General features: G+C 37.8%; 1 protein-coding gene across 2 annotated transcripts; it reads right to left on the reverse strand.

The window, feature by feature from the left end:
* On the reverse strand, positions 869-19,882 carry AP1AR (adaptor related protein complex 1 associated regulatory protein). 2 transcript variants are annotated; one of them, XM_021394427.1, is made up of 10 exons: positions 19,511-19,882; positions 14,842-14,890; positions 14,080-14,106; positions 13,227-13,252; positions 12,253-12,349; positions 11,353-11,451; positions 8,131-8,189; positions 6,897-6,970; positions 5,934-6,062; positions 869-3,221 (listed from the first exon to the last, which is right to left on the reverse strand). In XM_021394427.1, exons 1-10 carry the CDS (start codon positions 19,585-19,587, stop codon positions 2,956-2,958), a joined length of 903 nt encoding a protein of 300 aa, XP_021250102.1. In that variant the 5' UTR covers positions 19,588-19,882; the 3' UTR covers positions 869-2,955. The 2 variants fall into 2 exon arrangements, with proteins under 2 accessions (XP_021250102.1, XP_021250101.1); XM_021394426.1 differs by having other exon boundaries at positions 8,131-8,192; positions 19,511-19,878.

Raw genomic sequence — 21,793 nt, forward strand, 5'->3', positions numbered from 1 at the left:
TGCAGAAATAATACAACTCCCTCTTTACAGAATTTAGTTGATATCCCGAAAACACTCATTTTACATCTTCCAGATAAGCAGCAGGAATTCAGCATCCTTGGGTTCCACAGAAACGGTAGCTGCCAATAATCATATATTACTAACTTCAGTGGAAGAAATAGTACATGCATTAAGGCAGGTTAGTTTTTTTTGTTTTTAATTTTTCATATTTTTTTCCACTTGGGACAGCTAACAGTGTTCACAATTACAGAATATTCTAAGCCAACACTCTGAAGCACTAACTTTATACTTAATCAAGTAACACTCCATAGACTGCCCAGACAATCACGTCAACTGATTTCACATTTGATAATGGCACAGCTTTGGCATAAAACATACTTAAACTGAACAATTTAATAAAACTCTTCCTTAGTAGTAAACATAATTTCCAATCAAAAAAATACACTATTGCCCCTATAGAGACACAGCCGGCAAGTCAGTTAAAACGACGTACTAGCTAGGACAGACATGGAGGACAGAGATGTTGCTTGCATTATACAAGTGTGTCCTTTGACGTATGGTGCTGCAGTGCTGCTTCTTTTTAACAGAAGGGCTCCATACTCCAAGTTCCTCAGGTCTTCTGTTACTGCAACTTGTTAGAACTTCCTTTCCATAGCAGCAGGTCCCAAAGAAGGAAGGGCACGGAATGCAGTAGTTTAAGACACAGCTTTGTTAAAATCTTAAGTTACTTGACGCATAATAATTTTAAAAGAGAAATAGAATCCTTTATGCAGCAGAGATAATTTTGGATAACACTTAACAATTCATCTTTGCATACTGCTTTCACTACGCATGAGATGGCGCTCACAGAAACAACAGAAAAACACTGTTAAATGTAAGACTGACTGAAAATTTTAATTAAAGTTTGCACAGCGATACGTATTTTACAGTACTGTTGTGTTGTTTCATGTAAGCTGTTTACACCACTTTTTCCCATTTCTTACATTTCCACAAATACTGAGTGTAATTTCTAAAGTCACTCTGTGACTTGCTTAACTCTGAAAAGCAGAATGCTAGTAACCATGTCTACGGAACACGCACATCACAGTACAGACCTTCGCTTAGAGATGCAGCTTCTTTTTTTTGCCAAATGCCTGCTCATTCTACAAGCAGGACTATAGCTTACTTCCTTGAAGCATGGTCAGGACAAGTCAATCTCACGTTCACTGATCAGGAAAGGGTAAGTTACAGTTTCAGCAGGTTAAAAAAGTGTTATTTACATGGTGAGAAAGTTGCTTTCATTACAGTAAGAATATATTATACGAATAAACATCAGAAGTTATACAGTAGTAGCTTATGCCAAACCAAAAATATACATTTGATGTGTACAAATTTTTAAAGCATATTACAGGCATTGCAAATGCAGATATTACCTTAAAATATTTTCAGTGACATAGCTACAATTTAAATTAAGAAATGGAATGTTACCAACGAAAGATTTTTATCTTTGTCAGTGTTGATATACGTACATATTTAATCCAAGTGTGCAGGATTTTTTAAGTTGTCAAGAAGAGGACCACGTTGTAGCAATCCTAACATTATACATGGGCTCAGACAATCTAAAACAGTTATGCAACTCGTACCAACAAATTCAGTTGTTCCAGTGATGCAGCTTTTCCTGTGTAACAGGGTACTACTTTTATTCCACAACAGTGAAGTTAAACCCCACTCTCTTTTTCTCAGGGGGAAAAAAAAAACAGACAGCTAGACAAAGTAACAGTAGACTAGTGTGGCTTCACTGAAATGTTGGGGCAAGCTCGAGATTTACAATTGTTTTGCATGTTCTCTTCAGTGAAGATTACTTTTTTTTTTCCCCTCTTAAAGAATAACTTCTATTAAAAACACGGAGGAGACCACACAACACATTAGATCTGCAGTAGCTGAACACCTGCTTAAATTTCAGCCCACGTTAGCAGTATTAACCATTTAGTTTAGAGGCACAGGAAAGCTAGAGCACTTAACTACACTATTTTGTAGAGAAATTCAGTCTCCCAGTTCACTCAGAGAATGTTGTTTTTCAACAATTGTTCTTGTTAGGCTGAAATACAAGTCATCCATAACTTAAGAATTTTAAAGACCATGTAGTAGCAGACGTTGACCTTTAAGGGAATGGGGTGACAGGGGAGTGGAAATCAAAACTTTGGTCCTCCCAGTTACCAAGCAGATAATGGGTTATTTCAGTTTAAAACAAATCATTTTTATATATTTTTTCCCCGCTCTGTCTAGGCACACACTGACTACGTCTGGCATTATAACACAAGACAATATTTTACCTAACCTGATGATTCGTACTGTGTTTATTGAGGTTAATTGTGCTTAGCATAAAATAATAATGAAAAAAATAAAGGAAATGGTAAAAGGAACGCACAAGGCTAGAAGGAATATAAGACAGGGAAAACTGCAATTTGTGTGATTTTTTTTTTTTTTTTCAACAACTGGCTAATTACACCCTCTAAATCGCTGAACACCGCATCAAAGAGCACATCTCGGAAATAAAGACAGATTTTAAAAATATTTTTTTATATTCAAGTATTAGATAAATTATATAAGACTTTCTCAGATGAGTGTCAGGCCAATGATGAGTTTTAAAAACAAATCAGTAGAAACATCATCCAGAAAAAAAGCCTAGTTAAAGTATAGATATGCCAAGCTACGAAGCTTAAATTAGTGCAGATAATTTTATATTAAATCCAGATATCCAGAAATATACACAATAGAATCATCCCAGTTTTCACACAAGTTTAGAAGGTAGATGATAAAATTGCACTTAATTCTGAATTAATTCAGATAGCAAGTCTTTCCCATTCCTTGCTGATCAATTTATAAGAAGGGAACAGTGTTATAAAAGAGCAATATGTTTTTGTACATTCTATTTCACTTTTAAACATTTGGTCATAAACAAGGGCCACAGTTTCACTACCTGTCCTGTTGATCAGAATCAGATGTCCTTACATCTGATGTAGACAAATCTAATACAGGATTTACAAATCCAGCATATTCTGAATTGCCATTATCATCCATTTCAGCGCTAACAAAGTCATTCTCCCACTCCAATCCGTTAGAATCATCAGAGGCTGAAGCAGGATTACTTCCTGTCTTCTTGCTATTAAATCTCAGCGCTGCCCGGAGTATGTCTTCTTCCGTTTTTGAGCGTTCTCTCATTGGAATCATTCTGTTCATGCCTGCAATTTAAGACATGTTTATGAGACAGACATAATTGAGGCAAGTATCTTTATACCTCCGTTAAAACATAAGAAATAAGAATCATATAGAGATTCAGACTCTGGTAATTTAATTCCTGAGTATCACAGGTTTTTTTGTTGTTCCCTTCCATGGTGTTGTTATTCACATTGCAGCCAGCTTGGCTCCTAGAGTTCAGAGGAAGCCAGAAAATACTATGAAACAATTCAGAAGCAGTATTCATTTCTCCTGTATATGAAGCCTACTGTACTCTATTATGGGCATGTAAACATTACAAGATTTTGGAACTGTGCCATTTCCAGAAAATCTATATATCTGGGAAGTTCTGTAATACTCCCATAATTCATCAACAAACAGATGTAATGTCATCACATTTCAAACAGAAGCTAAAAATTAGATAGATATTGCATACATTTTTTATAGGAAAGGTATGCTTAATTTCACACAAATTAAGACAAAGCATTAGTCAGAAAATTATACATCAGAGCTGCTATTTATTTTCACAGTACTTACAGACTTTCTTGTGGTATACCAAAACTGTCCTCTGCCACTAGAGAGGAGGGAGAGACTATATACCATATGACATTGGACTTCTCTTACATTCCAAAATAAATTCACCTTTCAAATTTGGAGTAACTAGCTAATACATTAATTATAGTTAAAATTTCATTTGTTGCAAGTGGAGCAACTTTTGGGAGGGAGGGGAGACCACAGGAAAAAAGAAATGTCCAGGAGGTACATTTTTCCTTCATCAGACTCAGTGATTTTATGTTAATATTCCCTATTCCCACCAACTCCACCCCCCCCCCCCCCAAAAAAAAAAAAAAATCATAGCTATTTTTCAATTTGATTATTCCTTTGGCACCAAAGACAGCAGCTTTGGTGAGCCAGTCTCTCAGACTACACTACCAAAAATGCCAACACTAATACCAACATTAGTAATAAAAGTTCCTCACCTTTTAGCTGTACAAGATGTCAAAGAACAAAAACAGAAGTATTGTATCAAAATAAATCCGTATTTAATCCATGACCATCCAAGGTGAAAAACTATGCATCTGTGCTCAAACAGCTCCAATCCACAATACTATTTCATTACTAACATTAGAAGTAAAAAAATCATTATACCCTTAGTACCTCATCACACCTAGTTCAGGATCTATACTTTTCCTTTAAGAACCCTCCTAATTTGGCAACTTTAGAGTTGAGCAATGTCATTTCGTTGCTATTCTTAGTTTTTCTAATTAAAAAACACACACCCTTTTAAAATACTGGTTCCTCTCAACCACCTGAGAAGTCCCCGTACAACTTCTTTAACACAGTCCCTGCTAACGTTTGAAATGAACGACCAATCCATAAGGTAGTACTGCAGATCACTCAACCTACTCACAAACATGCTTTTCAGTGGTACAGCCTCTACAGTAGATTTTGCCAGTAGACAACAGAATAACTAAATTGCTTATCGTAAGCAAGCAGTCAACTCCATTCAAAGAGATGGTTTTAATATGCTTACAGCTAGATCAGATCCACAAAGAATTTGTTAAGGCTACTCAAAGTCTTTGCAATACTGACTAGTACTTCTTTCAAATGGCCATACTTCCCTTGCATGCATTAGAAAAAGTTGTGTTCTGTGGATTATCTTAACATCTCTTCTGCTCAAGATTTGAGGGGAATGGGGGAGAAGAAATATGCAACTGTCACAGTGACTAACTTTTTAAATGCTTCCCCTTCATAGCACACAAGCTAGTAGAAATCAGAAAAAAAATGCAGCAATTTCTGCATTTAGGCAGTTTTTGGCACTTCCCAGTACTTAGTACTTAAGAAGTGCAAAAACAGATGAATACTTGCGGCGAAGTCATTAGCTGGTCAAAGTGCAAGTACGCTGGTGCTAATTACCTCTTAACGTAAAATCTAGTATACTTCATCATATATGATACTGCCCTAGCTTCAGTTCCTCCAGCCCACACTAAGAAAATAGGTGAAAGTTAAATCTTTCTAGTTCAGAAGCCTGTTTTGACATTCGAGTGCTCTTGATTGTGCCAAATATTTGAATTATACACACACTGTCAAAAAAAGTTATGTATTCTTAAATTAAATCCTAGCTTATTTGTGGTGAGCTTTTCAAAAGGCAGTGTCGCAAAATTTTGGAGAACTCTGAAAGAAAGACAACGGCTTTTGGGTATTTCCTCAAAAGAACAGGAAAGATGTACAACAGCAGCAACAAGGATAGTTTGGACATTCATCCGGAATGCAGATCCAGGAAAGTTCCCAGTAGGATCATAGAAGTTACCATAAAAGTAATTCATCTTTAAAAAAAACCAACAAAAATAAACCAAACCAAGGAAAAAACCTTTTACCACAATGCTTTCTGAAATACTTCAATGAAATATGCTTGATGAATTTCTAAAATTAAAAAAAATATATAGAACAAACTGTTCCTGTTGCTACTGGCTCACAAGAGGGCAGCACTTCTTTACAGTTAGTTTTGGTATGGGCTTACCCTACAGTTTCATTTAATAGAAGAAATATTTACTAAAGGATTTAAATAAATGAATTATTAGACAGATAAATGTGGTTATCAAAATAAGCAGTTTTCTATCTAAAAATTATGTATAGTTTAGTCATTACACACTTGAGAGAAATGTCATTAGAAGTGAGTTTTAAACCACCTTCTCTTTTAGAAATGAGAGATTTACCTTCTTCATCTTCCCACTCTAAATCTAATGAAGTGCTGTCATCATTTCCACTCGTTGATTTTGTTTTGGTCATTAAGTCACAACTGCTCTCTGTGTTTGGTGTCAACACAGTAGCATCCGATGAAAGTCCTGTATAAAAAAATTATTCATAAATGCACTTGAATTTGAGATTTAACACGCAAAACTAAACTTTCAAATGAAGTTTTCATTCTACATTGTGTTCTTTAAATCTCATTTGAAAAAGGGCTTCAACCATCACTTCCAAGAGTAAACAGCAGTTTAGTAATACTCAACAGCACTAAAATACTATGGGATGACATTTAGTCACACTGTCCAATTAGAACTATGGAGGAATTCAGTAAGGTGCAGGTTGGATTTATGCAAAGACTTACTTCTTAGTGACTATGACAGGCCATCATTGAACTTATGGTGTAACAGCTTTTAAATTTATTTTCCCATAAACTACTAGTGGAATTTTTAAATATAGGCAGTCGGTAGCCAAATCCTCTGTTAAACTTAATTAGAAAAAAGTTAATCATTAGTTTGATTCTAATTATTTTGCTAAGAAACAGTTTAAAAAGCTACATATAAACATCTGCATCCTTAAAACACTTGGGTTTTACAAGGAAAGTTCATTGCATGGATGTTGCCTCCACACATACACTTGGAGAGCCTTAGTAAAGTAAAATCCACACTTGTCCCTACAGAACTTGTCCCTACAGAACTTGCCTTTGAGAACTGGAATGGCTGTAGCTCAAGTTGTATTTCCTACATTTTTTGAGCCCTTGAAGCACCGCAGATTAAAGAGGAAAAGAACTCGCTTTCTGATTTTCTTTTTCCTCTCTCTCTCCAAAAATAATACATATAAAAACTGTTCATCTGTGTGGGGGAAAAACGTCTCACCTCTGTGCTCCTCAGAGTCCCTTAACATTTAAAGACATACATTAGAAAAGGAAGACTTACTGCTACTTCGAAAAGCTTCGTACTGGAATTTTGTATTTCTTAAGAAAGAATCAAAATCTTCCTCCGTCACTGAGCTGTAAGAACAGTGCATGTTTTATTTTTAGCTTTATAAACCTTTAACAACACCATAAAAGAGATGTTAATCCACACATCCTCCCATTCACAGTTTTACAGAAACTGTTCAGTCTCTTCTAAGCTACAAAGCACCTAAATCTTTAACTAAAATCTTTACAAAATGATCACAGAATGGCTTTCCATTCTTTCTGATCACATACCTTCCGAGTCTGAGCTTCTGTTCAATTCTTAGTCGTAATTTCAGCTAAACATGAATTATGTCATAAAATAACCTTTCCCCCTCATCCTTTGTCAATATGGATAACTCCCCTGTAACTTTTTTTTTAATTTAATGTATTCAAATGCTATAACTCCAGCACATTATTTCCAAAATGTGACTAGTTTCAACTCATCCAATAAAATCCATTTTTCACAGCTCCTTTTCTTACTGTACTTTCTGGATCTAATTAAAAATCCCTTCTATTCCTCCTTCCTTCTCTTCCATTCAAAAATAATGGTTTGCTTAGAGCTTTTTCTAAGTTCAAACATACTTTGACAGTCAATGTCTTTGTAATTTGTGAGGAGAATTAAAGGAACAATAATCATGAAGAAACAAGCAGAATATGTAAACTATTCAATTTCCCATTCAATTAATTTGTACTTTTATGGAGCATTTCAAAGAGTTCCGAATAAAAACATTTTACAATTAAATGTAAATTAAATTACAATGTACAATTAAATTATTTGTTATACAATAAAGCATTTTATATACATGTGCATATATATGTATGCATATGTAGGTGTGTGCATATATATATATATAAAATCACTGTCATCCTGTGATATACCGTATATAGATAGGTAGATGTTAGCTGAGAGTAGGTTTGATTTTTTATCAGTCTAGTAACTACAGTGACACTCAGAGTGAACGCAATCCACCCTCAGTGCTTGCAGATTAACAGAAACCAGTCTGCATTCAGTAACTACTTGGTGTGAACAAAACCGCAATAAGTGAAAAGAATTCTGACTTAAGAATGCAGTACATGTAAGTCTTGAAAAACTTTTCGTGTGTGTGTGTGTGTGTGTGTGTGTGTGTGTGTGTGTGTGTGTGCGTGTGTGAGACAGAGAAGAAGAGAGGTAAAAACAGTCACAGTTCAGTTATTAACACTTTATATCTTACCTTTGATAGTCTCCATTATTAACAGGATGTGCTCTCTGTGTTATCCTTTGCTGTCTACGCTGCTATTGAAAGAAGTAAATTGTTGAAAATGCTGAATGCGGTCACTCAAATATACTCAATACTCATTCTCCTAACTGCAGCACTAAAGAGAGCATTGTCCTGCTCTTGGAGCAGACCAACTACAGCTAAAGAAAAGACTGACTTTCATTCAAATGAAGTTCAAATTTTAAGATACTGAAGAGACTATTATATGCAAGTAATATTCTTTTTAATTTCAGAAATCTGTTTTTAAAAAGTAGCTCTCAATTTTAACTTATTTTGATTACAAATGATCAATAAACATCAGTTTGTCTAGAAACATGCGAACACTACTTCACTGATGATTGCATTTGTCTCTTCTGCACTGCGCTCTCTTCTTAAGCCACAGGTATTTTCAACACAAAACTAACATCTGGATTATTATAATAATAATTTTTTGGTCTGTGCAAGAAGGAGTCTACCATTTAAAAAGTCTTCCTACAGGACCTTTTATTCCTGCACAAAGCAACACTGCTGTCTCCCTTTGGTTGTGCTTATCAGCATAACGAGCTTCATTTATATTAGTCGCAGGTTTACTACCTTGCTCGGCCAAAAGTAATACTACAGTCTTAGAACTTTCATGGTATCACTAGGTGGAAACAGAATGAAAAAAGTGCAAGATACAAATTGATAAACACATTCACTTTGTCATCATCAGAGGAACAATAAACATCACAGAAGTAGGGTTCTACTGATTCCTAAGTTTTGGGGTTTTAAGAACACAACTTTGTCTCAAGTTTTTTTTTCCCCCTGCCTGGAAGAAAATAAGCATGAAAACTGGGTACCACAACTATGTGACAAAAGGTAAATCAGCAATGAAGCAGTATTGTTCACACTGTTTACAGCAAAGCCTAGGATTAAAAAACAAAAAAAAACACCAAAAAACAAAAAAACTCAAGCCAGTTAAATAGAAAAATCTGACTTAACTAGCTACAATGTTTTCTGAAAAATCTATTCTCAGCCTGAATGGATCTGCCCCTGCAAAGAAAAGCAGAGTGTAAGTAAATGAAGTTTTTTTTTTTTTATTGTCAACTTTAAACTTCATCCAACAGTCACTCTTAGTGGGATGAACAGTCTTGTGAGATATCTGATCAGCTACTATTTTCAATCCCAAGATGATGGTGGTTTTGTTTGCTGGCACCTTCTATCACATGTATTTAAATAAGTATCAGAATAAGCAGGTTAAAACCAATGAGGAAATGGGAAGCGCATAAGAATTAGAAATATAATGCTGGTGGTTAGAGATGGGAAGAATTAAGTAAACAAGGAGAAAGAGCCAGGGATTTGGCACCAACATAGTTGGTGTAAAAAAAAAAATTAAGAAAAATCTATTATTGATCTATGCAACAACAGACTTTTAAAATTCATATACCTACGTAAAATGTGACTTTAATTATCTACCCATTTTGATGGGTCTCATACAAGTGTACAGCACCACAAGTTCCAGCATACACATATATTAAAACTCACTGCTGTAAAGTATCTCGACATTCAGCAGGGAAACATCAGCAAGCAAAATTAGTTTTAAAGCAAAGCCATATTTTCAGTGAAAAAAATAAATTTAATTTAATAGACTTAATGAATAACAAAGACATCAGTTATGTACTCAAAAATGGTTTCTGGTTGATAAAAAAAGGTTAAGTTCAGTGCATACATATACAAAAACACTTCCTTGGAAATCCTTATAACGCTTACAGATTTATTTGTGAAGGGAATAAATGGCATTAATTTCACGAGAGAAAGAAAATAAAATCTCTGTAAATGCATTCTGTCACAGGTTCTGCCTAAAAGAGGTGTCTGTGAAAAATACTGAGATGAGGAAAAGAGTATTTTTCACACAGAATTTCTACAAAGATGAGCTAAAGGCTCAAGCATAAAAGAAGTCACTTTTCCTGACTTTATATAGAGAAAAAAAAAAAAAGAGACAGAGACAGGGAAAGAGTCAGAAAGAATTAGCCACCCACCCTAAATGGCAAGAGGATAGAAAGAGAAATGTAAAATGAGATCTGAGCTATACTTAGTAATATAAATATTAGATGAAAACTGAGTCATCGCTATCAGTCTGCAAATAGTAACTTTCAATTTATTCACTTTTGAATATAGACAAAACACTAGAGCTCAAGATCTTGCCTTTACCTTCTATAGATTGCAGACTTTTTCCATTACTCTAATTCTGTACATTTACAAATTTACTTCTAACTGAACAAATATCACATGTCTAGCAGCAATTGCTTTGAACATGCTACAACTTCAGTCAGACACGTTACACACGGACAAATAGTGAAAGCTTTCAAAAATGTTCTGTTAAGCATACACATTTCTGGCAACCTGAAGTCTTTGTGAGAACACATACTTTAACAGCTTATTAAGATACTGCAAATATTAAGTGCACTGATACACGTTTTTGAACTGCAACATGAAAACAATTGGTAACAAGCACTATCAGGAGACAGAACAGTAACCGTTTTCAGAATTGCAGGAAATCAAGATGTAGCTTTTGTTTTGCTTGACCAAGCTCCAGTTACGAGACTGACATCTAAAGGCAGGCACCGATACATTAAATAAACACCACTGTTAAGTACTCGTTACTGGAGTTCGGCTACTACACATACAAATCACAAAATTATAAACAATTCCGGGTGGAAGGGACCTCAGAAGGTCATCCAAACCCAACCTCCTGCTCAAAGCAGGCTCAACAGAGAATTCAGATGACTCAAACATTACTCCTCATGTTAGCGTAAACCACAGAGACAGGGAACAATTTAGTGCAAATAAATGTTTAAGTTCATTTTTTAAACCTAAATGATGTGATAACATGAGCTTAATTTCAAGATTTTTAGTAAGAAAACTGTCACAGATTACATTAAAGATCAGTAACTTCTATATAATGTTAAGAAGTCTGTTAAGCTAATTCTAGATTAAAAAAAAAAAAGGATCTATATTCAGTGTCATAAGCTGTTTCAAACAATTCTATTGATTTTCAGCTTTTCAACTTGGATTCAAATCATACTTTCTCTACCAGAATTTACAAGCTGGAACAATTTTGTCATTACATTTCCTGAGATATAAAGGACATGAGGAAAGTCTGCATACATAAAAACAGAAGAGAAGCTCTGATATATATTGGGGTCTTTTTCCCCTCACCTCCAAGAGCTTTTTCTGCTTTGCTGCCCTGGCTGCTTCACGCTGTGCAGCATATAAAGCCTCCTCTTCTATTCTTAACTTCTCCTCTTGTAAGGCTAACTGTATATGAACAAAATAGTAATGGTTAACAAAAGCAGAACCTATCTATCTTCCTATGAATAAAATCATAAGTTCAATAAATCAAAAGAAGATCTACTAGAAAGTAAAAATAAAATAAATTCAACTGTAGTTAAAACATTTTTTCCCATTAACTGAGTCTAACATCTTCCCCCCCACAAACATCCCAAGAAATTCAGATAACTAAACATTATCTTATTGAATAAACATCATTACTAGTGAATTGCTGTAAATGCATGGTTGCATCTTATTATAAACTGTCCAGTGAAAGATGTAGGACTCCAGCTGCAGATTCAATTGCTACTTTATTCAAAATCATTCCCCATTTCTATGTTGTATTCCACATCATATTCCATTAAATGCTTCAAAACACTGAAGTAAAACTGACAAATTGTCTTTTCCTTAAGAAAAGCTCTGGAAAAGACCGAGCACAAGAAAAGCTAAATCAAATATACTCCCCATTTTGCCTTTCATACAAAGAAAAGACTGTTCACATTTAACAGATCTCGGTAAGAGGCAGCCTATTCATTCAGCTCTGAAGTTATTAAAAAAAAGTCTGATGCAAACTTAGTTGCAGAGTATACTCTTTGGGTATCTCGTTGACTGAAAAATGACAAGCGATGTACACAAACTGTTTCATTCACACGAATGAAATCTCGTGCTCATGGTTCATTTTAACTACTTCAAAACAAAACGAAGAAAACAACACAAGCAAGCAACCAAAACAAGAAAAAAACAACAACAAAAACTACCCACACCATTCTAGTCATTTCAACTGCTTACCTCTGACTGAAGTTTTATATCAACAGCTCTCTGCTTTTCAGCAATGGAGTCGTAATGCCTGTCTTTCAAATCAGCAATTTCTTCCTCAGTCAAAGGTCTAAAAGCAAGACAGAAGCACAAAAAGACTAATTACTGTTTAGTCATGATAACCCTAAGTTGCAAAAGTAACTTAAACATATCCACACAGCCTTTTTTGACTGTCCCTTTAATGCAAATTCAACAAGCTGTGCGTTAGGCCTGCTCCTCCTGAGCAGAGTTCCAAAGTTCCAGTTTACTGGAGCCAATGCTGTCCCCCCACTTACAAAGCATTTTTGCATCTTTACAAGAAGTATAATCTCAAAACATCTTTTGCTAACAGAATTACTGGAATCAAATGGTTAAAATTTCATTGCTGGGTAAATCTCACTTTTTTTTCCTCATTTATTCAGGTCCCCTAATTCTGATTTGTTCCTTTTCCACTTGTTGCTTATACTTTTATGTATACAATAAACCAGCATTATAGTAGTTGTAAGGTTTGCTATATCACTCCTTTGGGACCTCTGACAGCAAACTACATTTTGAGAACCATCAAACATAAGTAATTCAAAACATCTAGAATTAGGCAATCTAAACACAGTTCAGTGTTTTCATACATTTCCTGGACAGCAGACCTGTAAGTTTCTATAGCTTGCGTGAATACTAACACGTTCAACTAAAATTAATGGACGTTCCAGCCCTAACACCCGTGTAACTTTAAAGGCAGATCTTGGGAACAAGAATAAAGACACTTCACAATGTTCTGTTTTCACACAGATTTGCCATCATCTCAACTGTCTTAACACAGTTAAGCATTAAGGTTAGTTTAACAGATTCTGTCTGCACATACAATTAAAAAGAAAAGAAAAAAAGACAGTTTTTATGGGAAGTCTCGAATTTTTTTTTATAAATTCAGTAGGAGAGCAGAGCGACGGAGGCCCTGAATCTTAGCAGCTTACCTGTGACTGCTTCCTGGGCTTTCCCCCTGTGGGGGACAGAAAAAAAAGCAGCCTTAATTTTTGAAAATCCCATTAGTCACTCACTTGTAAGAGAGCAGAAGACACATGATATGAAATCGGTTTCTCCCCATATATTGGTTTTTACACCCGAAGAAAAATATACCCCCTTACATACTATTTTCATTTGGAATTTTAAAAGAACTTGTTATGCAATCGAACAAAGCAGATGACTAAGTAAAACAAGAAGTGCTTCCAACCAAAAAATAAACATTCCAGTTTTATAGTTCAGTATTTCAGGAATCAAACCATTAGTCATTGTGTTTTTAAATACAAGTCAAAGTACTGAAAATACATTTTCCCCACCATTATCAACCTCCATTAAATCTACAGTTTTAAGCCCAACCTATATTTTTTAAAAATATCCTTCAGTCAGTTTATCCATGACTGTCACATCACAGTGTTACCAAAACGCTGCTCAGCAAAGCAAGTTGCACCCATTTACTACTCAGACAGACAGTGTTTGCTGAATTGTATACAAGGCCTGTAACAGGAGCAAATTCTCTTTCAAGGCTTTTTTGCTTTTTCTTTAGTTTTTGTCTTGCTAATATCCGTAACACTTTTACGAAGCGCTACCTCCCACATTCCCCCAGCCAGATTTTTCTTATCACAGCTTTTCATGTCTCTGTAAGCATTAGATATTCCTGGAGCAAGCAAAACTCAAAGTAAAAAACTCCAGCAATTTCAGTCTAAGCAGATCAACACAGCATCAAGTAGGAGACAGACAGGGACCTTGCAACCATTTTAAGTGAGTGTATTGTACTAGCAGGTTTCACGTTATGATTCAAGCACCTACCTCATCACTTTCCACGAGGTTCTCAAACTGCAGAGATAAAGTAAACAATCTTTACAATCCGGTATAACAAGTCACTGAACACCTGAAGTACACATCATCACATATTTAATGTGCCTTGTGAAAATACTACTCCGGTGATAATACTGCGATTGTAATGCTATTTATAAAAGCATCTTCTTTCTGAGGAATTATTACATTTAGCATAGCTAAAAAAGGACTGATGTGCCTCTAACTATAAATTTATAAATCTACAAATTTCAGCTTTTTTTTTTTTTGAACCACATTCGTGATCGTGCAGTCAAGAACAAAACACTCCACACTAACATCAGCAGAAAAAAAAAAATAGCTCCCAGCATCGGAGTGATGAAAGAAGCAATAGACAGACTTTAGAACCATCTGGCGCTGGCTATCAGGTGACCACAGTTACTTCATGTCAGATGAAAACAGATGATGCTTTACAAATGATAGATAAATAAAGTGTGATGATGTGTTAATGTTTCCAAGTATCATAAGACCCATAATCTTGCCATCCAGTGTAGCATCAATTCAGTCTGGAATAACCAGATTAAGTGTACCTGAACTGCAAGAAGCATTAAAGGTACTGCTAAAATTAAGCTCTTTCCACTTATTTTCTCATGAAAAAAAAAAAACAAACAAAAAACCCAACACCACACAACAAAAATTAGACAACTACCTTCTAAAACCAATCAAAAAAAGCCAAAACAAAACAAAATCCAACCTGATTTAAGTATAAATGCTCACCTCTATAGTGAAGTGCTCTCCTGTTGAACATGTTCTAAAGTACTTTGACCTAGAAAAATAAGTCTAGCATTACTCTACAGAATAATCTTCAACCACAGCAGAAAGAAAACAAGTCACACAATTTTAAATAGGTTTTCAAATACTTTCAGTATGAAATAAATACATAAGTTTCATATATTAAGTATGTTTATTTGTCAAGCTGTGCTCTTCATTGTTACCAGAGCACAAAGGCAGGAGTGCATCTAGTACAAAACTGGAGAAAACACAAACACCCTCAAGTGGGAGGCACCATTTCTCAGCATGATGGACTTGCCATCGACAAATACTAGGCACATTCTTTAATACACTTGAAAAACATTATTCTAGACAACTTCCAAAAGCTCCACTGCTCATCGTGGGGTTTAATTCTTTACTAACATAATTGTATGATGTCAATGTTAAACAATACATTCCATTTTGACAGCTTGACACAGCTAGAAGATTGACCACCTTCTTCTCCCATATTCATGGAAGCATTACCAACTATCAGAAGAACAACAAAGAATCTCTGAGAAAAATCTATTTGGGGTAAAGACAATACTCCCCAGCTAGAAAAATAACTATTTGGAGTCTGTAATTTTACATGGGGAATAGTCTCCTCCTTAATTCTTAATCTATCTTAATGTTGTAATACTGTATTGAGTTATCTGAATAAATTTTACCCAGTGAAAGAGGTTTGGCTGTCACCCAAAAGTACATTCACGATGGTGCTGCAGTACAACATCCATTTCACCTAACTTTTTTAAAAGCAAAGTTTCCGGTTGCAAGTGCTCATCGATATCAGGAATAAAAACAGGGCCCAAGGCATTTCTATACTTGTACGACAGATTGTTCTGTACCTGCAATCAACACATACTTCCACTTTACTAAAAACAACACACCGGTCGAAGCCTGGATTATTTGAATTGCATCACATTTCATCCCCATTGTATTTTCATTTGGAAATCAGTCAGGACATGCCCCCAACAATCTGTGCAGCCCTTTTCATTGCAGACTCCTGGTCAACCTCTCCTTGCATACAGAACTGTAACCTCACAATGCACAGCTGGCACTAAAGAACCTCTTTCAGTTGATTCATTGCTCGAAATCAAGGGACATTTTAATTCATGCACTACATCTTCATTACAGCTAGGACAGGCGGTATGAGCACTTAAGATAGTTTCACTGTTATGTCTTAGGTACAACATTTTAGCATGCAAGAGCCAATGCCATTAAGAGTTCAATTTACTAAGATCGTTACACAAAATTGTTATAGGAACTTGTATTCTTTGACAAAAGTACAGTTCCAGTTTATAGCAATGGGGGCTAATCAAAACATGATCAACTTTTCAGACAGATGAGCTGCAGTCAGATTAGTTACAAGAATTCAACAGTAAACCAGCGTAAAAATAAAGACAACACAGTGTAAGCTTACTACACGTAATTACAAACACAGCAACAGTGGTGACATTTCAAGGAAGATCTACATTTCCTGCTACGTATTCCTTGCTGAATACGGACTTGATAACCTAAGATCTAGTTGCGTACAAGAGTCTGGGCCCCGAAATCTCAGAGCACCGACAGGAGATAGAAGTCACAGAGGACAGAAATGGAAAACAACAACTTCATCCCCATATATACCAACTTCAACTGAAATAAAATAGTAATACTGAAAAGCTTACAGCTTTTATTATTCCCATTTAAACTCTTTCCTTATTTTCTAAAACAGACTTGAGAAACACATAAGTTTGGTGGGTACTGGAGAAAACGGAGCAGTTAGTAGGCCACTGGACTTAGAGAGACTATAAATCAACCTTCAACTTCTAAACAAATTAAAGAAACCAACTTTAATCTACTTAACATCTATGTGCCTTGTTTGCCTTTAATGCAAAGTCATGTTACTATTTTTTTTAAATGCATGAGAAAAAGATTTCACTAAACATTAACATTTTGTGTATTAAAACCACGGCATGAGTTAGCCTTTTCCCCTCCACACTGAGGATAAAATGGATTGTACTGATTTTGCTACATTTTGCTGCATGATAACATCCCCCTTCCCTAATGAAAAAGAAAAAAACTACCTATGTTGTCTTTAGGTTATTTATTCTCGTTATTATTTTTAGCCCTATAGTTGTAAGAACCCTTACGGTTGAGCACAGTGACAAAACAGCAATGACCTACTTTCTAATTATGGCTGCAGCTTGTAGTACTTCATGTAAAACTATTTCAGAAGAAGCCTAAGGACACTCCCTAAAAAAGAAAAAAAAAATAATAAAAAAGTTACCAACGGAAAGTTTCTGTTTTTACAGAAAGGTGAATTATATTATACCGAAGAAGATAGTCACGTTTCATTTCCTTCTATATGTGTTCAACATAAACTCTAGAATCATTGCAACAAATCATACATAAATCCCCAAGTATTTAAACACAAATTAGAATCTTGCAGGCCTTGAAAACATTTGCTAAAAGCCGTATTTACTTCTTACAGTTAAGTCCTGGAGTACCTAAGAATGATGAAGTTCTATTTCTGGAGGAGAAAAATAAATCTGAGTGACTACAATAATCACCATTAACTTGATAAGCTACATTATGCTGTCCCAGAAGTAGCCAGATTTGTGGAATTTGGTAGCAGAGTTTGGATCCACAGAACTTGGTCACTTTCAAACTTAGAAAAGTGCATAACACTCATTTTAGAGTTTTGTTTTTAGTCTAATACCCTGTCCCTCCCACCATATACTTATGGAAAATACCCGGGTTGCTTAACAGTGATACTATTCTGGATCCTGCCAGCACATTCAGAAAACAAAGATCTACTGAGATATATGCCACCTGTCCACAAGAGGTAGCACTGATGATTTTTTTCTTGTAAGCTGATCCCTGTGTACGATACTCTAGTTTCAGGGTTCAAAAAGGAATCCAAACAGGTTGCTGTCTTTGCCAGTTAGGAAAGTCTGTTTTCTGCACTATGATTCCATTTTTCTAACAATTCCTAAAACCTTCCACTACAGGCATGACCTGAAGTACACGAGAGTAGCTAAGCCATCATGGCAAACAGCTTTCTCCTTTCAGGGTGTGTTCCTACAAACATCTCCTGAATCCACCCCCCCAGTTTAAGAGAATGGTGTTTCTCATAATATTGTGCATTGGCATTGCTATCTACCACTATGAAAACCAAGCCAGCAGCAAACTGGTAACCACGTGGAAGACATCAAAACACACAAAGTCTGTCAAGAAAGCTGGTAACCTCATTAAGAGCACGGAGAAAATCAAATGGTGAATATGAGAAGGCTGAGCATGGCAGGAAACTAACAAGTTACTAAAACAATTTTGTGTAACGATCTTAGTAAATTCAATCAGACATGCACCCAAACCAAACACCGGAAGAGATGACACTGCAAGCACGAATGAATGTTTGAAAACCAGAACAAAACACACATACAAAAAAAGCCAAATTCAAGTATTGAAAACAAGCAAGAAATTTAAGAATTTAAGTAGAAAAAAAATAGGCAACAGTCACTTTCAGAGCAAAGTTAAAGATAAAAGATAGCAGTATATGCAGGAATTGTTATAATGGCCAAGATAACCTTGTGCCTTCATGGACTCTGTCTCCTACCCAATGCCGATGGGTCAGTTAACAGTAGCTAAGCAGGAAAAACAAAGAAAACCAACACAAACCCATCAAGCCTCAAATCCAAAACAATCAATTTGAAGCATGAGAACACTTTGCAGAGGACTATCACTAACCCTTCATGACAGAACAGCTATAATCAGAGACCCAGCAAAAAACACGGGTGAAGCAAGAACCTATCAAATACTACCTGTTTTTCTCAGATTACAGCACAAGAAATGGATACTTCAGTGACAGGGTACAGCGCTTCAGCTATCCCCACACCCTCAGCTGGGAGCACCAAGAATCCAAGCAGGCATCCTCCACATGCCCAGCTCTGCTCTCACCCGTGTTCCTCGGAAAAGGATTCCTAGGAGGCCTTCAGGACGAGCTGACCTGCCTGCGGAGCCAGGCTGAAGTCAAAGGCCTCCAGTCTGCTACATGTAAGGTGCTCAGGTCGGCAAGACCTTGTAGTACTTCAGTTCTTACACATCAGCCAAAACCAGGCGACACTGAACTATAGAATACCGGCAGGTGTGCGGAAGGACAAGGAGCTGTCGGCAGGGCACGTACCCTTCCGGGTTTGCACGCTGCTTTTCTGCGAATCAGTGCTTGGAAAACAAAGCATAGGTTCCGCACTAAGACAAAATGGGAAAGTTTATTTGCATCACCCTGCCTCCGGCCTCCTGTGCCAGCCCCTCACCGCAGCAGGGCTCACGGGGAACACAAGGTCATCCTCCCGAAGACGTCGCCTTTCCCATCCTCCCGCAAAGCACGCGTTTCGGCAGCTGCCCCGAGAACCCCTCTTTGCTTTTTCCTCTGCGACAGCGCCCGGGCGGAGGTAACCCCGCAGCCATCCGGCAGTACGCCCGACCCAGCGGGGCGCCACCACCAGCCCGCAGCCCGGCCGCCTCGCCCTGCCCAGGCAGCCCTCCGGCGAGCCGCGCTCCCGCCGTGGAGGAGGAGGGCGGAGCCGGGCGGGCCCAGCGCCTCCCCGCCCCGGGGAGGGGAGAGAAGAGAGGTGCAGCCGGGCTGCCTGCTTACCCTCCGCCTCGCTGGAGCCGGCCCGCTTCCCTGCGGAGGAGCAGCCCGCAGCAGCCCTGCGCCCAGCAGTTCCCCATCGCATCCTGGGCGGCGGCTGCTCCTCCTCTCGCCGCCGCTTCGCGCAGCGCCACGCGGCGCCCAACGGCCGCGCCGCCAGCGGTCGCCCTGAGGCAGTCAGCCGCGGCAGAGGGGTGGGGAGCCGCTGACCCTAAAGAACAAAGGGCCTAGCTGAGCCCGCCGCGGCCGCCGAGCGAGGAGGAGAAGGAGGCGGGCCGAAGCTCAGCACCCACGGCCTCATGGCCGCGCCGCTCCTGCAGCGCAGAGGCGGATGCCGCATGCCTCGCGCTGGCGCCGCCCCAGGCAGCAGCGACCCGCCCCTTGCGAGCACACGTGTGGGGAGAGGAATGCGGCTCGGGGCTCCTGTTGGTTGTAGTCGTCGTATTGCAAAAGAGAAGATGTTTCCTCTCAAATTACCAGGCCTGAACCCAGTAAATGCCGTTCAAATGCCGACAGGCTGTCAAACGTGTCTGGAGCATGGGGACTATACGATTTAGCGAGATGCCTCACTTACTCTTTGCCACCTTCAATCTCTCTGGCTTAAAATATCATATTGTCGGCCTCTTCTCCCTTGTAACCAGTGACAGGATGAGAGGGAATGGCCTCAAGTTACATCAGGGGAGGTTCAGGTTGGATAACAGGAAAAACTTATCCAAAAGAGTGGTCGGGCACTGGCACAGGCTGCCCAGGGAGGTGGTGAGGTCACTGTCCCTGGTGGTGGTCAAGAAATGTGAAGATGTGACGCTGAGGGACGTAGTTCGGAAATACTGGTGGTAGGTGGATGGTTGGACTAGATGATCTTAGAGGTCTTTTCCAACCCTAATGATTATGTGATCGCACCAAAACCCATCATTATAAGTTACTGCTGCAGTTAGATATACAAAGTTTAAGATCACTCAAAACCGAGAAATAAACAACAAAAGCAACCTATAACCAAGAGAAATTGTTACAATCTTTAAGTTAGTTCCTGGAGGAGGCTTGAATCACCAATGAATCGATCCCATTGGCACTGGATACTGTCCATAAGCAAGAAAGGCTGGTTTTGCACCTCATCTTGTCCAGAAGCCCAGCGCACCCACATCCATCTGTGCTCAGGTCTTGGTATATTGGATCTGGGCTCTTGGTAGCTCACCTGGGTAAGATATGTAGCAACATAATGGGGACAAGTACTATCTGTGCCCTATGTCATTCTCATTAATCTTCCATAAACATATTAAACCCAAAGGGGGTTCCAGACTGGTACCCAGAGCATTGTATTCTTGAAATCCTTTTGTTGTTCCTTCTCGGTTAAAACCTCAAGACAGCAAAGACTACAGACGCTCTTCTCCTTATGCCTCTAGGTAGGTCATTCAAGCACCACTGCATCATCTCTCTTGTAAGCTGATGTACTTTTCTTACCAATGATGAACAAAAAGAATTTCTGCCTGCAATGTGGCCCTGAGATTGCACCTACCTCCTCTGTTACAGATAATGAAATATTTAATTTGTGGTCAACACAAGCTAACCTGGCCTTTGTGACTACTGAATCAGAACCATTAAGGTTGGAAAAGACCACTAGATCATCTAGCCCAGCCATCAAACGTGTGTATCTCTTCGTGAGAGAAGGCATATGTTGTAAAAAATTACCATACAGATAGTGCCAAAGAAGGTGCCTCGCTGTAGATTAAAGAATTGCTGTGTGGAAGATCTCCAGGTGGACTTAGAGCTAAGGATGAACGTGGATACTTCCAGTAGGGAAACAGAACTGTAGTATTGTTTGCTATGGTTTGGAAAAAAATTGTTGAAGAATCATCTGCCCTGACAAACTGAGTTTTTGAGGTCTATTTTGACTTGATGGTTCTTGTTTGTGCCTTTTATTTAATGAATCCAAAAGTGGTAGCTTAGAAGTGAAAGAGTTAATCAGTTGCCAAGTTAGCTATCTTTTAGCAGTGCTGAGCAGATGCCCGCACCCAGAGAAAGCAATTGCTACAATAATGATAAGCAGTAGAAGGTGGGAGGAATATAATAAATTAATGCCACCGAACTCTGAGTTTTTTTCCTGGAGATGTGAGGTCAGCCTCGAAAGGTGCATTTCAGTGATTGCATATGGGAAGTGAGAATGAGTGTGAAGGAGAAATAAAAACAACTAGAAATTAATTGCAGAAGGTGACACGTATCAACGTGACTCAAGAGAAATATGATACAGGTTTCAGAAAGAATTATTGGAAATATGATGCTTCACAATGC

Source organism: Numida meleagris, chromosome 4, assembly GCF_002078875.1.
Source record: "Numida meleagris isolate 19003 breed g44 Domestic line chromosome 4, NumMel1.0, whole genome shotgun sequence".
Lineage (NCBI taxonomy): Eukaryota > Metazoa > Chordata > Aves > Galliformes > Numididae > Numida > Numida meleagris.